This window comes from Procambarus clarkii, chromosome 32 (genome assembly GCF_040958095.1).
Source record: "Procambarus clarkii isolate CNS0578487 chromosome 32, FALCON_Pclarkii_2.0, whole genome shotgun sequence".
In the NCBI taxonomy this organism is placed as follows: domain Eukaryota; kingdom Metazoa; phylum Arthropoda; class Malacostraca; order Decapoda; family Cambaridae; genus Procambarus; species Procambarus clarkii.
Window position 1 is genome coordinate 9,331,272 of NC_091181.1, and position 22,185 is coordinate 9,353,456.

At 40.3% G+C, this 22,185-nt stretch overlaps 1 protein-coding gene across 1 annotated transcript in view; it reads right to left on the reverse strand.

Moving 5' to 3' along the window:
• The window catches only part of LOC123752868 (uncharacterized), a 71,666-nt gene that overhangs the window by 18,901 nt on the left and 30,580 nt on the right, over positions 1–22,185 (reverse strand). The window contains exons 3-4 of the mRNA XM_069334968.1: positions 16,587–16,694; positions 10,596–10,819 (exon numbers count right to left, since the gene is read on the reverse strand). Of these exons, the coding sequence (XP_069191069.1) occupies positions 10,596–10,819; positions 16,587–16,694 (332 nt within the window). The remainder of the gene's footprint in view (positions 1–10,595; positions 10,820–16,586; positions 16,695–22,185) is intronic.

Consider the following 22,185-nt stretch of genomic DNA (forward strand, 5'->3'; position numbering starts at 1 on the left):
GGTTGGGATGGGGAATCCCCAGGGGACAGGCTACCAGCATGACAATGAATTACTGAGGAGACGGTCTATTATAATACATGGATTATTCGAATCTAGGGCACCAACAAGACAAGAGAGAATAGAAACAGAAAAATACGAATTGCACGAGATATTGAGGTGTATTGGAGCAGAGATGGCAGAACGCGAGGTGGATATCAATCGACGGGTTGGACCTTACAATTGTACCAAGAATAGACCTGTTCTGGTGCAATTCTCCAATGTAGGCAGTGGAGTACATAATGAGGACCAAGCATTTACTCAGAGGAAGTGAAACCCATTACAATGTGTTTATAGAGAGGTTTATGACGAAAGATGAGCAAACAGCCCACAAAAATAGATGGCAACAACGACATCGAACTAGCCTCTCAGGTAGTCTCACCTCCCAGGTCACATCCCAGGTCACCTCCCAGGTCACATCCCAGGTCGCATCCTCCCCAACTCAGCCCTCCTATACATCCCCCCTGCCTCAGCCTCCCAAAACCCCCCTGTCCCTTCCACATTTGCACCTCCACAACGATTCCCCTGCCCCTGCTACATCACACTTGTCAGCGACCCCAGTGGGTCAAGCCATGCCCTCCCCAAACCCACCTTCCCATCCCCCCTCCCCAAATACCCCTTCCTACTCCCCTGCCCCTTCTACCCCATTGACTTCAATTCCATCTACTCCATCCCAGCTTCCACTGCACCCCTCTTCCACTCACCCCCAAACCCCACCCAACCCTCACCCCTCCTATGCACCTCCAGCCCACATTTAACCCCCTCACCTTGTGACCCCCTAACACCTTCCCCCATCTCCCTCTTCCCCTCTTCTACCCCAAAACCCCCACCTACGCCTGATTCCCCCCTAACTAATATACCCTCTCTTCCACTCCCAGCACCCATGCTCCATTCTCATCTCAGCTCTCCGCCCTCAGTATCCCTCTTCCCCCCAACCTCTCAACCTCTATCTGACTCTCAGTCTCACTCTATTTCTCAACCCCCCTATGCTATTCAGACCCCTAACTTTCAGACCCATTATGCCCTTCCTACCCCCCTAGATGCCCAGACCCCATTCGCCTACCAGGCACTCCCAGGCACCCCCCTAGCACCCCCCCACTCACCCCCACAGCCCCCACTTGCCCCCCAGACACCCCCCAGTTCCCCCCAGACCCCTGGTGAAAGGGGGAACTCTGACACCCAAGTTTCCAAAAAGAGTCTCAAGGTTTGGTACACCAATGCTGATGGGGTAGCCAATAAAGCAGAAGAGATAAAAGAAAGAGTTAGTGAGGCAGACCCAGACATAGTGGCAATAGTGGAAACTAAAATAAATGGCATGATCTCGGATGCAATCTTTCCAGAGGGGTACCAGGTGATAAGAAAAGAAAGGACACAGAGACAGGGAGGAGGAGTGGCACTACTAATAAAGCGGAAATGGAAGTTTGATGAGTTGGAAAACCGGGTACCAATGAAAGCACAAGCTTCATACATGGAACTCTGACAGTGGATGGGAAGAAGATTGTAATCTTGATACTCTACAATCCCCCACCAAACAGTAGAAGGCCCAGGCAGGAGTACGAGGACAGCAACAAGACATGTATGGATGAACTGCAGAGGGCAGCAACTTTAGCGCATAGAATGAGAGCGAAGCTGCTGGTCATGGGGGACCTAAATCACGGAGAGATAGATTGGGAAACGAGGAATCCCCATGGCAGTGGGGAGGAGACCTGGGGAGCGAAGCTGGTAGACGTTATTGACAGGAATTTCCTAACACAGCATGTGAAAGAAGATACTAGGGAAAGAGGAGGGGATACGCCCAGCCTATTAGATCTCATTATCACTCAGAATGTAGAAGACATCGAGCAGTTGGAACATGAAATACCACTAGGAGCTAGTGACCATTGTGTCCTAGTCTTTGACTACATGATGGAGCTTAAAATTGTGACCAAAGGACAAGAGGTCCGGGAAAGGAGACTTGATTACAGAAAAGGGGACTACAGAAGGATAAGGGACTACCTGGGAGAAGTGCAGTGGGAGGAAGAACTTAGAGGAAAAACAGTCCAAGGTATGATGAACCAAGTCATATTGAAATGCAAGGAGGCTGAAGATAGATTTATTCCAACAATAAAGGAAAAAAGCAGGAGGGAATATAATAACCCATGGTTTAATAGACAGTGTCAGGAAGCAAAGGTGAGAAGCAGGAGGGAGTGGAGGAAGTACAGAAGACAAAGGACAGAGGACAACAGGATTAGATGTAACAGAGCTAGGAATGATTACATTAACATAAGACGAGTGTCGGAAAGAAATTATGAGAACGATATTGCAGTCAAAGCGAAAAAGCAACCAAAATTACTACATAGCCATATAAGAAGGAAGATGTCGGTAAATGACCAAGTGACAAGACTGAGGAAAACAGAAGGGGCATATACAGAAAGCGACAAGGAAATCTGCGAGGTACTGAATGCAAAATTCCATGGAGTGTTCACAACCGAGCCTGAGCAGCTCCCATTGTTAGAAGAGATTACCCAAGATGAAAGACTATCAGATATAGAGGTGACAGCAGAGGATGTAATGAAACAGTTGACAACACTGGATGCAAATAAAGCTGTTGGACCAGACAAAGTATCACAGTGGATACTTGAAGAGGCAGCGCAGGCTCTCAGCGTGCCTCTGGCAATGATCTTTAATGAGTCACTTATGTCGGGAGAATTGCCCAGTTGCTGGAAGGAGGCAAATGTCGTACCGATTTTCAAAAAGGGTGATAGGGAGGAGGCACTTAACTACAGACCCGTATCACTGACAAGCATCCCCTGCAAAATTCTTGAAAGAATAATTAGGCTAAGACTTGTTGAGCACCTGGAGAGCATTGGGTTTGTAAACAAGCACCAACATGGGTTCTGGACAGGGAAATCATGCCTAACAAACCTTTTAGAATTCTATGATAAAGTAACAAGGATAAGGCAGGACAGAGAAGGCTGGGCAGACTGCATATTTCTTGACTGCCAAAAGGCCTTTGATACGGTACCGCACATGAGACTGCTATACAAACTTGAGAGGCAGGCAGGAGTAAGCGGAAAGGCCCTAGTATGGGTGAGGAACTACCTAACAGGAAGGAGCCAGAGGGTAATGGTAAGGGGCGAAAAGTCGGACTGGCGAACAGTAACAAGTGGAGTACCTCAAGGATCGGTGCTGGGACCAATCCTCTTTCTAATTTACGTAAATGATATGTTTAAAGGAGTGGAATCATACATGTCTATGTTTGCAGATGACGCAAAATTAATGAGAAGAGTTGTGACAGACGAGGATTGTAGGATCCTCCAAGAGGACTTAAACAGGCTGCAGAGATGGTCAGGGAAATGGCTACTGGAGTTTAACACCAGTAAATGTAAAGTTATGGAAATGGGATCAGGTGACAGGAGACCAAAGGGACAGTACACAATGAAGGGGAACAGCCTACCTGTAACGATTCGAGAAAGAGACCTGGGAGTGGATGTGACACCTAATCTAACTCCTGAGGCACATATAAATAGGATAACGACAGCAGCGTACTCTACACTGGCGAAAATTAGAACTTCATTCAGAAACCTAAATGAGGAAGCTTTTAGGGCGCTTTACACTGCCTACGTGAGACCCGTCTTAGAGTATGCCGCGCCATCATGGAGCCCCCACCTGAAGAAACACATAAAGAAACTGGAGAAGGTTCAGAGGTTTGCGACGAGGCTTGTCCCAGAGCTACGAGGGATGGGATATGAAGAGCGGCTGAAGGAACTGAACCTTACGACACTAGAGAAAAGAAGGGAGAGAGGAGATATGATAGGGACATATAAAATACTCAGGGGAATTGACAAAGTGGAAATAGATGAAATGTTCACACGTAATAAGAACAGAACGAGGGGACATGGGTGGAAACTGGAAACTCAGATGAGTCACAGAGATGTTAGGAAGTTTTCTTTTAGCGTGAGAGTAGTGGAAAAATGGAATGCACTTGGGGAACAGGTTGTGGAAGCAAATACTATTCATACTTTTAAAACTAGGTATGATAGGGAAATGGGACAGGAGTCATTGCTTTAAACAACCGATAGCTAGAAAGGCGGGATCCAAGAGTCAATGCTCGATCCTGCAAGCACATATAGGTGAGTACATATAGGTGAGTACACACACACACACACACACACACACACACACACACACACACACACACACACACACACACACACACACACACACACACACACACACACACACACAGGTCAAGCGGGATGGTAAGACAACAGAATGAAGCTGGAGGAGAGGGACTGGACGAGTCATTCATGGAGATGATTGCTAAGGCATGGAAGAAAGCCAGTGGGGAATTGAAGGACCTGAGGGAAACTATATGTAAGCTGCAGATAGAACTAAGTGCAGCACAAGAGGAGATAAAAAGCCTAAAAACAGGCCCTCATCAGACCCTGGCCAAGGGAACCAGCCCCCAGGTACCAGGAGATGTAGCAATGGCAGGGACCCCTACAATTGGCCCAACCTTTGCTGAAATGCTCAAGAGCCCAGGAGCAATGTCCACAGTCAAGGAAGTTGTAATGAAAGCAGCAACCTCACAGGAGGAGAGCTGTAGTAGTGGTAGGTGTCAAGGAACAACAGGGCTCCACAAGGGAGGTAACGAGGATTAAAGACAAAGCTGCAGTGGCAGGGATATTAAAGGAGATAGGAATGGAAGGGGCTGAACGAGACATAGAACAGTTTTTCCGGATTGGCAAGTGCAACAGAGACAAAAAGAGATTGATCAAGGTAGTATTCAAGAGCGAGGACATCAAAGAGGACATCCCAGTAAGGAAGAGCAAACTGAGGCATGCAAGGAACTACAAAGAGGTATATGTTCAGTGGGACATGACCAGAGACGAGATAGTAAGGGCAGCAGATGCAAGGAAAAGGCGCATGGAGAGGGAAGAGAGCCAGGGAACCTCAGCCTCCAACCCAGCAATCCCAGAGGGGAGTGGGGAACCCCAATCCAGCAACCCAGGAACCCCAGGGGGAAATGCAACACCCCAGCCCACCACCCAATAGGGCCCTCCCTAGCCCCCAGCACAAACCCTTCCTTGCCCCTGCATAATGCCCATCATGAAACCCAAATCCTCCCCCTCCCCTTACCCCAAGTAGCCCCTGCTTTCCCAGCCCCTGGTCTTCTCCCTGCCCCAAGCAGGCCTGAGCAAGACCAAAGCCCTCTATCCCCCACTCCACCTTCCTCCAAACCCCTGTCAACTACACCGCAGGAGGGCGTGCCCTCTCCCCAAGCAATCTCTGCTCCCTCACCCCCAGGACTTCTTCCTGCCCCAAGCAGGCCTGAGGAAGACCTAAGCCCTCCACCCCCCTGCTCCACCTCCCCCTGAACCCTTAGCAACTACCTCACAGGAGGATGAGCCTACCCAAGTAGCAATGACCATAGAACAACCTCCTACACTTGTAGGGAGTGTGGGACTTAGAGACAAGAATGTGCAGGTCATGATGGATTTTGTCACCCAAAAGTGCCAGGAAGTTGCAGACAGGTTTATCCCCATCCATAAGGAGAAAAACGAAAAACAACAGAAAAACCCATGGTTCAACCAGGAATGTAAGGTAGCGAAACAACTGAGTAAAAGAACATGGAGAAACTACAGAAATAACAGAACACCAGAGAGCAGGGAGAGATACCAGAGGGCCAGAAATGAGTACATCAGAGTGAGGAGGGAAGCAGAGAGACAGTTTGAAAATGACATCGCAAGTAAAGCCAAGACCCAAACAAAGCTGCTCCACAGCCACATCAGGAGGAAAACAGCAGTGAAGGAACAAGTGATGAAGCTGTGGAAAGGGGAGAACAGATACACAGAGAATGACAAGGAGGTGTGTGAAGAACTCAACAAGAGATTCCAGGAGGTCTTCACAATAGAACAAGGAGAAGCCCCTGCACTAAATGAGGAGGCGGCAAACCAAGCAACCTTGGAGGAATTTGACCTCACCAGTGATGAGGTCAAAAGGTGTCTGCTGGAGCTGGATGTGACAAAGGCTGTTGGGCCTAATAGAATCTCACCATGGATACTAAAGGAAGGTGCAGAAGCACTAAGTGTGCCACTCTCTATGGTGTATAACAGGTCACTGGAAACAGGAGACTTACCAGAAAGTTGGAAGACAGCTAACGTGGTGCCAATATACAAAAAGGGTGACAGGCAAGAGGCACTGAATTACAGGCCAGTTTCCTTAACTTGTATACTATGCAAGGTGCTGGAGAAGATCGTGAGGAAAAGGCTCGTAGAGCATCTGGATGGAAATAACTTTGTAACGCACCACCAACATGGGTTCAGAGATGGTAAATCGTGCGTGTGTATTAAACCTCACAGGTTTAATAGAATTTTATGACCAGGCAACGAAAATTAGGCAGGAAAGAGGAGGGTGGGCCGACTGCATTTTCCTGGATTGCCAAAAAGCCTTTGACACAGTACCTTATAAAAGGCTGTTAAAAAAGTTGGAGCAACAGGCAGGAGTAAAAGGGAAGGTGCTCCAGTGGATAAGGGAATACTTAAGCAACAGGAAACAGCGAGTAACGGTGAGGGGGGGGAGACATCAGAGTGGCGAGATGTCACCAGCGGAGTTCCACAGGGCTCAGTACTTGGACCCATCCTGTTTCTAATATATATGAACGATCTTCCAGAGGGTATAGACTCATTCCTCTCGATGTTTGCTGATGATGCAAAAATTATGAGAAGAATCAAGACGGATGAAGATAGACAGAGACTACAGGATGACCTGGATAAACTGGAGGAATGGTTTAGAAAATGGCTGCTAAAGTTCAACTCGGGAAAGTGTAAGGTGATGAAATTAGGCGAAGGGAGCAGGAGGCTGAACACAAGGTATCATCTGGGAGGGGATATCCTGCAAGAGTCAAATAGAGAGAAGGATCTGGGGGTTGATATCACACCGAACCTGTCCCCAGAGGCCCACATCAAAAGAATATCATCAGCGGCATATGCTAGACTGACCAACATAAGAACTGCCTTCAGAAACTTGTGTAAGGAATCTTTCAGAACCCTGTATACCACTTATGTAAGACCAATCCTGGAGTATGCAGCTCCAGCCTGGAGTCCATACCTAGTTAAACACAAGACAAAGTTAGAGAAGATTCAGCGGTATGCCACCAGGATCGTCCCGGAACTGAGAGGATTGAGCTACGAGGAAAGGCTAAAGGAGCTGAACCTCACATCCCTGGAAAACAGAAGAGTAAGGGGAGTCATGATAACCACCTACAAAATTCTCAGGGGAATTGACAGGGTGGACAAAGACAAACTCTTCAGCACGGGTGGGACACGAACAAGGGGACACAGGTGGAAACTTAGTACCCAGATGAGCCACAGTGACGCTAGAAAGAATTTTTTAAGTGTCAGAGTAGTTAATAAAAGGAATGCACTAGGAAGTGATGTGGTGGAGGCTGACTCCATACACAGTTTCAAATGTAGATATGAAAGAGCCAAGTAGGCTCAGGAATCTGTACACCAGTTGATTGACAGTTGAGAGGCGGGACCAAAGAGCCATAGCTCAACCCCCGCAAGCACAATTAGGTGAGTACAATTAGGTGAGTACACACACACACACACACACACACACACACACACACACACACACACACACACACACACACACACACACACATGACTTGTATACCATGCAAGGTGATGGAGAAGAGCGTGAAAAAAAACCTGGTAACACATATGGAGAGAAGGGACTTCGTGACAAATCGCCAACATGGGTTCAGGGAGGGTAAATCTTGCCTTACAGGCTTGATAGAATTCTATGATCAGGTGACAAAGATTAAGCAAGAAAGAGAGGGCTGGGCGGACTGCATTTTCTTGGATTGTCGGAAAGCCTTTGACACAGTGCCGCATAAGAGGCTGGTACATAAGCTGGAGAGACAGGCAGGTGTAGCTGGTAAGGTGCTCCAGTGGATAAGGGAGTATCTAAGCAATAGGAAGCAGAGAGTTACGGTGAGGGGTGAGACCTCCGATTGGCGTGAAGTCACCAGTGGAGTCCCACAGGGCTCTGTACTCGGTCCTATCTTGTTTCTGATATATGTAAATGATCTCCCAGAGGGTATCGATTCATTTCTCTCAATGTTTGCAGACGATGCTAAAATTATGAGAAGGATTAAAACAGAAGAGGACTGTTTGAGGCTTCAAGAAGACCTAGACAAGCTGAAGGAATGGTCGAACAAATGGTTGTTAGAGTTTAACCCAACCAAATGTAATGTAATGAAGATAGGTGTAGGGAGCATGAGGCCAGATACAAGGTATCATCTGGGAGAGGAAATTCTTCAGGAGTCAGAGAAGGAAAAAGACTTGGGGGTTGATATCACGCCAGACCTGTCTCCTGCAGCACATATCAAGCGGATAACATCAGCGGCATATGCCAGGCTGGCCAACATACGAACGGCATTCAGAAACTTGTGTAAAGAATCATTCAGAACTTTGTATACCACATATGTCAGGCCAATCCTGGAGTATGCAGCCCCAGCATGGAGTCCATATCTAGTCAAGGATAAGACTAAACTGGAAAAGGTTCAAAGGTTTGCCACCAGACTAGTACCCGAGCTGAGAGGTATGAGCTACGAGGAGAGACTACGGGAATTAAACCTCACTTCGATGGAAGACAGAAGAGTTAGGGGGGGGACATGATCACCACATTCAAGATTCTGAAGGGAATTGATAGGGTAGATAAAGACAGTCTATTTAACACAAGGGGAACACGTACAAGGGGACACAGGTGGAAACTGAGTGCCCAAATGAGCCACAGAGATATTAGAAAGAACTTTTTTAGTGTCAGAGTGGTGGACAAATGGAATGCATTAGGAAGAAATGTGGTGGAGGCTGACTCCATACACAGTTTCAAGTGTAGATATGATAGAGCCCAATAGGCTCAGGAATCTGTACACCTGTTGATTGACGGTTGAGAGGCAGGACCAAAGAGCCAGAGCTCAACCCCCACAAACACAACTAGGTGAGTACAACTAGGTGAGTACACATATATACATATAAATATATATATATATATATATATATATATATATATATATATATATATATATATATATATATATATATATATATATATATATATATATATAAAGTTTGTGAGGGTACCACCTCTGGTGCCAATGTGGGGACCCATAGCCTCGGAGAAGAAAATAAAAAGTATTCAGAGGATATATATATATATATATATATATATATATATATATATATATATATATATATATATATATGTCGTACCTAGTAGCCAGAACTCACTTCTCAGCCTACTATGCAAGGCCCGATTTGCCTAATAAGCCAAGTTTTCATGAATTAATGTTTTTTCGTCTACCTAACCTACCTAACCTAACCTAACCTAGCTTTTTTTGGCTACCTAACCTAACCTTACCTATATATATAGGTTAGGTTAGGTTAGGTAGGGTTGGTTAGGTTCGGCCATATATCTACGTTAATTTTAACTTCAATAAAAAAAAATTGACCTCATACATAGTGAAAAGGGTAGCTTTATCATTTCATAAGAAAAAAATTATAGTAAATATATTAATTCAGGAAAACTTGGCTTATTAGGCAAATCGGGCCTTGAATAGTAGGCTGAGAAGTGAGTTCTGGCTACTAGGTACGACATATATATATATATATATATATATATATATATATATATATATATATATATATATATATATATATGCGAACAAGCCTGAATGGTCCCCAGGACCTGTACATGCCAGTTGCGTTGCTCCTGGCAGTATGGGTTCAAGTCACTTCTGGGGTGTGAGTTTTCAGTTATATATATATATATATGTCATACCTAATAGCCAGAACGTACTTATCAGCCTACTATTCAAGGCCCGATTTGCCTAATAAGCCAAGTTTTCATGAATTAATGTTTTTCGACTACCTAACCTACCTAACCTAACCTAACCTAACTTTTTCTGCTACCTAACCGAACCTAACCTATGAAGATAGGTTAGGTTAGGTTAGGTAGGGTTGGTTAGGTTCGGTCATATATCTACGTTAATTTTAACTCCATTAAAAAAAATTGACCTCATACATAATGAAATGGGTAGCTTTATCATTTCGTAAGAAAAAAACTAGAGAAAACATATTAATTCATGAAAACTTGGCTTATTAGGCAAATCGGGCCTTGCATTGTAGGCTGATAAGTGCGTTCTGGCTACTAGGTACGACATATATATATATATATATATATATATATATATATATATATATATATATATATATATATATATATATATATATATATATATATATATATATATATATATATATATATATATAAGATATATTAGAACATAATATATAATATAATATATAATATAATATAATATATATATATTATATTATATAGAATATATAATATAATTATATATATATATATATATATATATATATATATATATATATATATATATATATATATATATATATATATATATATATATATATATATATATATATATATATATAAGAACAATTTGTTGCATAATCATTTATAAACGACTTTTCGTAATTTACTTAGTAATTGTTGCAGTATAGTCCACAACGACCAACAATGCGTTCCTTCTGGAGAGGAGCGTGTGGAGGTGCTGCAGGTGGTGGAGGGGGAGGCGGGTGACGACCAGGAGCCTCGTCGACCACACCAGGAGGCGGCCCTTGAGGGACCACTGGGCGAAGGTGGCGAGGAAGGTGAGGTCGTCGCTCACCACCACTACCGTCACGCACCACGACACCTGCCGCAGCTGTGGACGACAACACGGTACACGTTATGTGACAGTGACCCACCACCACCGTCACGCACCACGACACCTGCCGCAGCTGTGGACGACAACACGGTACACGTTATGTGACAGTGACCCACCACCACCGTCACGCACCACGACACCTGCCGCAGCTGTGGACGACAACATGGTACACGTTATGTGACAGTGACCCACCACCACCACCGTCACGCACCACGACACCTGCCGCAGCTGTGGACGACAACACGGTACACGGTATTTGACAGTGACTCACAGTAGTAGGATTGATTTTTCAGCAATAATGTTTTGTTTTCGAGCCAAATCACTGCTGAAACGTAATTAAAAATTTGTCAGAGTTTTATTCCTTGCTGTGTTTACTAGTTGTGTTTACTAGCTGTGTCTTTGTGTCTGTGTCTGTGCTGTGTCCTTGCTGTGTCACACCTGTTTAAGACCGACAATGTTTCAAGAGACAAGGTAATAGCAGAGTTGGGAGAGTAAAATAAGTTGGGGGACAGGAACTAGAACTCAGATTTAAATTATTGTATCTTACTGCGTCAGAAATTCACCTGTTTTAAATTTCAGAGAGCTTGATTGGTTAACAACAGAGTTGTAGGAGTAAAGTAAGGCAGAGAACAAAAACTAGAGCTCGGTAATTGTTTTTGATCTATTTTACTATATCCGAAATAAAGCTGCTTTAAATTTGAGGGAAATTGATCAGGTATTAACAAAGATACAAGAGGGAGCTAAGGTGGGGGACAGGAGCTAGAACATGGTTACCTACTCGATCTAATTTACTGCATTCGAAATACAGTTGGTTTAAATCTCAGGGGAATTGATGTATTATTATCGAGGTTGTACTAGTAAACTAAGGCGAAGATTAAAATTGGAGATCGGTATTACTATATTTTTTTTTACTATGTTTAAAATGTGACTGTTGGGCTAAATTGGGCTGAAATTTACCTACCAGTAGTGAAACTACACTTATAAACGTAGAGTCGAGTTCAAGAACTAATTTCTGACGAACTTTTTAAAAATAATAGTTCAAGTCCGTTGAGTTTAATTATATCCCTAAGAACTCTTTTAAGACTGCTGGTGTAATTAAAACTCAGAAAATAGATATAGCTGGGTCGAAGAACTAACTTTTGTTACTGTGAATTACTATTATATAAATAAAAATTTAAATGTTCGTTTGTTCAAAATCGCTAATCTCCGAACGTTCTTCACTAATTGCTTTGAATTTTTCACACAATGTTCAATTCACATCAGAGCGGGTTTTTATATACATATTATAATGATGGCACGTCTGTGACAGAAAAAAACATGCTTTTTATTTAAATTGTGTTTGTCATGTGAGAGAAATCTTCGAAACCTCTTTACCGATTGCTTGGCAATTTTGACACAACGTTGCACTTGAATAGGCGCATGTTTTATAAACTTACTATACACATGCCTCACCTGTCACGGCAAAAAACACCCTTTTTTTGATAAACAGTGTCATCTGTTGGAAGTAAGAGCAACACACGCTGTTATCTCTCAAAGATCTTCACTGATTGTTTTGAAAATCTGACACAACGTTCCATTCGAATATGTGCGTGTTTTTATATGTCTACTATATAAATGCCCCCCTCTGACAGGTAAAAACAAAATTTAACGAAAAAACAGCGCCATCTGTTGAACGTAATAGCAACACACACACGTTATACTAAATATGTTATGATTTCCACTTCAATGTTTCTGACTGCATTAACAAATTAAATTTTCGTATATTTCGATTTATTTTCAATTTGATATAATTATTTTGTGGGATATTGCATTGGAGTTTAGCTGTGTTGTTTACCATACCGTTCATTTCGTGAGTATAAGTATAGATACCACACACCTGTGACAGTAAAAACATGCATTATTGAATAACAGAGCCATCTGTTGCACGTAAGAACAACTCACGCTATACTAAATATGTAACGATTAGATTTCAATGTTTTCAATTTCATTGAAAAATTGAATTTTCATAGATTTCGAATTATTTTCATTTTGATTTAATGTTTTTGTGACACTGCTTTGGAATTGAGTTTTGTTGTTTACTATACCGTTAATTTTGTGGGTATATATTTTTTTATTTCTTCATTTTTTAATTTCGTTTTTTAATTGTTTTTCTTATATTTCAGTGATGGGAACATCAGATCATTTGATGTTCCCTATTTTCTAATGGGAACTTCAGATCATTTGGAAATGCATCAGACGAAGGAATGGGGAATGGTGGGGAGGACGAGGGGACGGGAGTGGGGAATGGTACTGAGGACAATGGGAGAAGGGAGGGGGTAATGGTGGGAAGGACGAGGGGACGGGGGAGTTGGGGATGGTAGGGACGAGGAGACAGGGGAGAGGAGAATGATAGGGAGGCCGGGGGGGGGGGCGGGGAAGGGGGAGTGGGAGATGGAGGAGAGTACGAGGGGACGGTGGAGTGGGGATTGGTTAGAACGATAAGGGGAAGATGGAGTGGGGGATGGTGGGGAGGACATGGGGATGGGGAAGGGAGGGAATTGTGGAGAGGACGAGGGGACGGGGGAATGGGGTATGATTGGGAAGACGAAGGGACAGGAGAGTGAGGAATGGTTGGGAGGACGAGGGGACAGGGGAGGGGGAACGGTGGGGAGGACTGGGAGACCAGGGGAAGGTTGCTCAGCATCGCACCCACGTTGCTGAGTTACAGCAACGCGTGGCCAGGTACAGCTAGTTTAAAATAAGAAATTAAATTCGTAGAGTTTATTTTTATCCATAAAAACTCTTTAAGACCGCAGGTTTAAGTATAACTGAAAATTTTCAGTATTATACTAACTGGAAAATTTCGGACTCAAACTACACTCTGACAATATTTGAATTTTCTAGATATGTGTTGAAAATTTCCAACACTTAAATACTAACACCTAGTATGTTAAGATGTAATTCTTACACAATGCATAATAATTTACTAACACTACTAACCAGTGGTGTAGTGATATTAAAATTATTTAGTTGAGGCGTAGTATTGACCAAATTCTCCCTAGAATCATGGCAGTGTTGCGTCAGCAAGCTAGCCACACGAAATCATTTCTACTTATTGATGGATCGAATAGAATCCAGCATTATTTTGCCATTTTATTAAGGATAATCGTTTATTAATAATTTATTAATAGAAACCTTTAGTTAGTAAATATATCATCGTTTACTGGAATTAATTTATACAGCAACGATCAACTGTTCAAGTGAATAAAATGGTAAGCCGAATTTCCACTCTGAATCTTTCTCGTTCATTTAACGTCGTCTAAATTAATTGATATGCACTACGAGAAAACATTTGTTGCCGCACAATAAATTTTATTATGACATATATTCGTCAACCCCATCTCCTTCCATAACTAACATTAAGTGAATTTTATGATGTATACTCGGGATCCCAGCATTGGGAACTATTGCGCATGTGCCACCTGAGAGGATAGAGGAGAGACATACGAGAGCCGCCATAGTTTTGAGGTGTTCTGAAGTTTGCTTATTGTCATCGATCCAAATTAAGAGCATCTGGCTGCCTGCAAGCTCCTGACTGATTGTGCAGCTTCTATTATTTATGGACACCACTTTTGGCAGGGAATAAGTATCTTTGCAAATTGTTACTGGCCTTTATAACTTGTATAAGTTGTTTCCCTGTCGTTATGACGTGCGGCAACATTAAATCCCACGTAAGTGCACCTTTAATCCCAAATCCATTAAGAATTTACGATTAGATGAATAATACTAGGGTTTGGAGGGGAAATTACATAATATTTGCATTTCAGCGTGGAATTAACCATGAAAGACATGAATTTCAACCAACGGGTTCACGTGTTTCTCGAGAGCTGCTGACTTGGACAAGAATAAATGGATTGACGTTGTCGACGTGATCTACGTTCATCTAAGACTGCTAATCAGTTTACTTGTTAACCTTATATTTAGCCAATTGATTTATATCTCAGTGAATTAGAGAATTTGAATGATTTATTTTACTATTAGAAGTCATTAATCTCATATTATAGAATAACCCACCAAAGTTGTAGGGTGTATGGATTTAGTTCTGAATTAATCTAAATATTACAGTTCATCAATTTATTATTATGGTATCTTATTTATGTTCTTATTATTAGAGTTCCATAAGCCACAGGTTCTCTCATTTAGAATATTAATATTAGTCTTTCGAAACAGTTAATATAATTTCATTCCAGAATTAAATCCTTCTCCACAATAAGAAATCTTTAAGAATGTAGCACGGACTACAACTTTGAAAATTTTTGGTTTTAATCTAATCTTAGAAAAAAACAGTCCTAGACTGGTCTCTGACAAACTTCGGTCTTAAACTGATCACTGACAACTTTCGATTTTAATCTAATCTCTGAAAAAATTCGGTCTTAAACTGGTCTCTGACAAGTTTCGGTCTTAAACTGGTCCCTGAAAAAACTTTGGTCTTAAAACAAGTGACAAAGCAGTAAACGAAAAAAATGTTACAGCTAAGGGGTCTATGTTCCTTAACAAAACTTCTATGAATGTATTTTCTGAAAATAGTCTGAAATATTTTCGGTCTTAAACAGGTGAGACACAACGAGGAATAAAACTCTGACAAATTTAAATTTTAAAACAAGTTTCAGCAGTGATTGGGCTCAAAAACAAAAAATCATCCCTGAAACGTCAATCCCACTACTACCCACCATCATCACGCACCACGACACATACCGTAGCTGTGGACGTCAACATGGTACACGTTATGTGACAGTAACCTACCCATTTCAGCAGTAATGTGAGAGTGACCTACCACCATCAGCAGTAATGTGAGAGTGACCTACCAGCATCAGCAGTAATGTGAGAGTGACCTACCACCATCAGCAGTAATGTGAGAGTGACCTACCAGCATCAGCAGTAATGTGAGAGTGACCTACCAGCATCAGCAGTAATGTGAGAGTGACCTACCAGCATCAGCAGTAATGTGAGAGTGACCTACCACCATCAGCAGTAATGTGAGAGTGACCTACCAGCATCAGCAGTAATGTGAGAGTGACCTACCAGCATCAGCAGTAATGTGAGAGTGACCTACCAGCATCAGCAGTAATGTGAGAGTGACCTACCACCATCAGCAGTAATGTGAGAGTGACCTACCAGCATCAGCAGTAATGTGAGAGTGACCTACCAGCATCAGCAGTAATGTAAGAGTGAGCTACCAGCATCAGCAGTAATGTGAGAGTGACCTACCAGCATCAGCAGTAATGTGAGAGTGACCTACCAGCACCAACAGTAATGTGAGAGTGACCTACCAGCATCAGCAGTAATGTGAGTGATCTACCACCATCAGCAGTAATGTGAGAGTGACCTACCACCACCAGCAGTAATGTGAGAGTGATCTACCAGCATCAGCAGTAATGTGAGAGTGACCTACCAGCATCAGCAGTAATGTGAGAGTGATCTACCAGCATCAGCAGTAATGTGAGAGTGATCTACCACCATCAGCAGTAATGTGAGAGTGAGCTACCACCATCAGCAGTAATGTGAGAGTGAGCTACCACCATCAGCTAGTAAGAGTGACCTACCAGCATCAACAGTAATGTGAGAGTGACCTACCAGCATCAGCAGTAATGTGAGAGTGATCTACCACCATCAGCAGTAATGTGAGAGTGAGCTACCACCATCAGCAGTAATGTGAGAGTGAGCTACCACCATCAGCTAGTAAGAGTGACCTACATGCATCAGCACCAATGTGAGAGTGACCTACCCTCTGAGCCTGGCCAACCACAAGGGAGAGCGTGAGGTTAGTGTCCTGACCCTCGGCTGACACCTCCAACACTGCCATACCCCAGGGAGCCACCAGCTGGTCCTTCACCTGCTCAATAGTGTTTTAATTTACTAAGTTTATATTCTGCTTGAGTGATCATAGGGGTTTGATTTGCCTATCACATTATCTAGATTATTTAAACTATATATACATATAAATAAATATATATATATATATATATATTTTAAGATGAATAGGAAAACCAGGGATATACTGAACATCTTGTATCAGAATCTTTACTTTAAAAAACATAACGTTTCGAATACTTCTCGTATTCATCATCAGATCTAAAAGAAAAAACAGAAATCACAATCAAATAGCTGGTAAACAAAGAACTCATACTGAATATAATTGCCTATCAAAGAAAGAAAAATGTTTAAAAAACAAAACACTTAAGCGCACTTAAAGTGATCAATACAAATAAAACTTATTAACTGTCACATATATTAAAGCTAATTTAAAAATCCATTAAACTACAAGATGAATTTTATAACTACTAAAACAAACCATTCTATTAAACTTACGTAAAGTGATCAGAGGTGAAACTTGATACCTAACACATAGATACTAAACACTATAACAAATATTTATATAATGACTACAAATCTACAAAAAATGTATATAAAATGCAAACAGAATAAACGACAATTATAAAGTACTAACCAAAATCTTATAAAAAACTCAAATATTAAATAAAATTAAATACCAAAAGATGTATTATGTATCCTAAATAAAAGATTATATTAATGTACAATGTTAAGACTTGAAATAAGTAAGAAAGGGCAAAGACATGGTAAACTAAACAAAATTAAACTACCAAAATAAACTAAAAATCAAATTATAGGGCCTACTGTGCACTATACAGTGTACAATTGAACAGCTGAAAGGTTGCTATTTAACAGAGGCCGCAGCTCCTTTATATATAAGGATTCCATTACTCTCAAATCTGACTGGCCATTCATACAAGTGTCCAGAATTTTAAAATCAGATTCCAGCAGAGAATGATCAAACTCATAACAATGGTTTCTAATCTCCGAAAATACTGGTTTAGACAATGGTAATCCAGTCCTAAAAGATAATCCCCGGTGCTCAAGTATCCTAATCTTAAAGTTCCGAATGGAACTCCCGACATATCCAGCATTACAGCTGGAACAATTATACATATATACGACATTTGAGCACAAGGGGGTAGGCACTTTATCTTTAAATTTAAAATAAGAGCCTATGGTATTTGTGTTGACAAAAATAAATCTAAAGTCTACTTGAGGATAACACTGCTGCAACAGTCTCCTCAAACGACTCCTTACAGAAAAGCTAATACTGCCATAAAATGGTAATTTAATATATTTAAGATCCCTTTCCACTTTAGTAATCCTACACGATGGGTGAAACTTCTTATTTAAGAAATTCCTTATAAAAGTATAAACCATATGCACAGGATAACCATTATTTGAAAAAAATTTCACAAGAAAATTAATTTCCTGATCAAAGTTATTCCAATTAGAACATATATTATATGTTCTAATATATGTAGCTGAGCTGGAGGAACTCGACAACCTATGATAACCACCTTTGTAACCTATATGTAACTCCTTTTTTGTAACAAAGTTCAAATAGAGCAAATATATATGTGTACATACAAAAGAATGGGGGTGGTAGGAGAAGATAATATTAGTGTTCAGTGAGAAACCACAAGGTCTCCTCTTAATACTTTTTATTTTCTTCTCCGAGGCTATGGGTCCCCACATTGGCACCCTCACATACTTTTATATATATATATTTATATAAATATATATATATATATATATATGCGAACAAGCCTGAATGGTCCCCAGGACATATGCAACTGAAAACTCACACCCCAGAAGTGACTCGAACCCATACTCCCAGAAGCAACGCATCTGGTATGTACAAGACGCCTTAATCCACTTGACCATCACGACCGGACAAAATGAGGTGATAGCCGAGGCTATTTGAACCACCCCACCGCCGGCACTCGGATAGTTATCTTGGGCATAGCATTTTACCAAATCACCTCATTCTTTGGGGCAACACGTGAGGAACACAAATAATTTGTGTTCCTCACGTGTTGCCCCAAAGAATGAGGTGATTTGGTAAAATGCTATGCCCAAGATAACTATCCGAGTGCCGGCGGTGGGGTGGTTCAAATAGCCTCGGCTATCACCTCATTTTGTCCGGTCGTGATGGTCAAGTGGATTAAGGCGTCTTGTACATACCAGATGCGTTGCTTCTGGGAGTATGGGTTCGAGTCACTTCTGGGGTGTGAGTTTTCAGTTATATATATATATATATATATATATATATATGTCGTACCTAGTAGCCAGAACTCACTTCTCAGCCTACTATGCAAGGGCCGATTTGCCTAATAAGCACAGTTTTCCTGAAATAATATATTTTCTCTATTTTTTTTCTTATGAAATGATAAAGCTAGCTATTTCATTATGTATGAGGTCAATTTTTTTTTAATGGAGTTAAAATTAACGAAGATATATGACCGAACCTAACCAACCCTACCTAACCTAACCTAACCTATATTTATAGGTAAGGTTAGGTTAGGTAGCCAAAAAAAGCTAGGTTAGGTTAGGTTAGGTAGGTTAGGTAGACGAAAAAACATTAATTCATGAAAACTTGGCTTATTAGGCAAATCGGGCCTTGAATAGTAGGCTGAGAAGTGCGTTCTGGCTATTAGGTACGACATATATATATATATATATATATATATATATATATATATATATATATATATATATATATATATATTTATATATATATATATATATATATATATATATATATATATATATATATATATATATATATATATATATATATATATTGTGACGCGAAAGTGTTGGAGTGTAGATGTTCGGCAGTCCTCCAATGGCAGGTGTCAATGCTAGTCAAACTTACAAAAAAAAAGATAGACTGCTTGCCTGTTTTCTCTGTCTGTGGTAAAGTAAGGGAAGATACGCAAAACACAAAGTATGAACAATGAAACTTTAATTAATCTAGAAAATAAATTATAAACAAAGACAATTCCTTGGCAATGTACAGTGAAAAAGAACAAGTCAAAAACAATATAACATAAATGAATAATAGGGAAGAAGTTACTCTACAATAATAATAAAGTTAAAGGTGAAAAATAATTAGGTGCTGAGAATATTAACGCTAGCTGAGAAACATCCAGCTGATACACAGCGTATATCAGTTAGTTGTTCACGGCATGAGAGCACAAGGATATTCTGACTTCAATGGCTGGACCAAGCCCAGACATCGATGCAGGTAGGGGGCGCTGAGGTGAAGTGTGCAGGTGTGCAGTCGGCGAGTCACCAATCAGGAGCAGGCAGGCTGGGAAGGGTAGTTGGCTGGTTGATGACGAGCCGGCGTGGAGGGAGTGGAGTAGGGGGTGAGTCTTGGATACGTTTTGCCTCCTGATCAAAACGTTTTGTGCTACTGGGAGACGTATCTTGAAGGTAGCATTTTATTCTTGAATAAATTACGTAACTTCATGTAGAGAAGAGCAGGCTCAATCTCTCTTGAAAGAGATTATCGTCATAATATATACATATATATATATATGCTGTATATATATATATATATATATATATATATATATACATATATATATATATATATATATATATATATATATATATATATATATATATATATATATATATATATATATATTATTAAATATGACCGAAAAAGAGAGATTAATAATTCTAACACGAATTTTCTCGATCTTTCGTACATTTCTTTTCACTGTTGGTGGTAATTCAAAAATCAATTCTCCAAAGTTCATTTTTATTTCTAGTCTGACGCGACACTTGAGCGCTTTTCGTAAAACTTATTACATTTTCAAAGACTTTAGTTTACACATACACAACTGAATAGAACTTACACATCTCCGATTTGTTTATATCTACATTTGAGAGAGGTGGATGGGGTGAGGTGGCATTAATAGGGTATTAATTTCATCAACACAAGACAGAACACGAAACAATGGGTATTGAATGGAAGTGATTGTAGAAAGCCTATTAGTCCATATTTCTTGATGCTTCTATATTGGAGCGGAGTCTTGAGGTGGGTAGAATATAGTTGTGCATTAATTGGCTGTTGATTGCTGGTGTTGACTTTTTAATGTGGAGTGCCTCGCAAACGTCAAGCCGCCTGCTATCGCTGTATCTATCGATGATTTCTGTGTTGTTTACTAGGATTTCTCTGGCGATGGTTTGGTTGTGGGAAGAGATTATATGTTCCTTAATGGAGCCCCGTTGCTTATGCATCGTTAAACGCCTAGAAAGAGATGTTGTTGTCTTGCCTATATACTGGTTTTTTTGGAGCTTACAGTCCCCAAGAGGGCATTTGAAGGCATACACGACGTTGGTCTCTTTTAAAGCGTTCTGCTTTGTGTCTGGAGTGTTTCTCATGAGTAGGCTGGCCGTTTTTCTGGTTTTTCTATATATATATATATATATATATATATATATATATATATATATATATATATATATATATATATATCTATATATATAGTCTATATATATATAGACTATATATATATAGACTAGAAATAAAAATGAATTTTGGAGAATTGATTTTTGAATTACCACCAACAGTAAAAAGAAATGTACGAAAGATCGAGAAAATTCGTGTTAGAATTATTAATCTTACTTTTTCGGTCATATTTAATAATATATGTCTACAGGAAAGACTGCTACCAAAATATATATATATATATATATATATATATATATATATATATATATATATATATATATATATATATATATATATATGTCGTACCTAATAGCCAGAACGCACTTCTCAGCCTACTATTCAAGGCCCGATTTGCCTAATAAGCCAAGTTTTCATGAATTAATGTTTTTTCGTCAACCTAACCTACCTAACCTAACCTAACCTAGCTTTTTTTGGCTACCTAACCTAACCTTACCTATAAATATAGGTTAGGTTAGGTTAGGTAGGGTTGGTTAGGTTCGGTCATATATCTACGTTAATTTTAACTCCAATAAAAAAAAATTGACCTCATACATAGAGAAAAGTGTTGCTTTATCATTTCATAAGAAAAAAATTATAGTAAATATATTAATTCAGGAAAACTTGGTTTATTAGGCAAATCGGGCCTTGAATAGTAGGCTGAGAAGTGAGTTCTGGCTACTAGGTACGACATATATATATATATGCATGCTGTACCTAGTAGCCAGAACGCCATACTCGGCCTAGAAGGCAAGGGCCGATTTGCCTAATAGGCAAAGTTTTCCTGAATTTACATGTTATTCTAATTTTTTACTTATGAAATGATAAATCTGTCCATTTCATTATGTATAAGATAATTTTTTTATATTTTAGTTAAAACTAATGTAGATATATGAACGAAGAAACAAACCTTTCTTATTAGGTAAGGTTACTAAAAAACTAACCTAAACTAACACAACTAAGTCAATAATTTATGTTCCTAATATAATATAATAATAACAATTCAAATAAACTAATT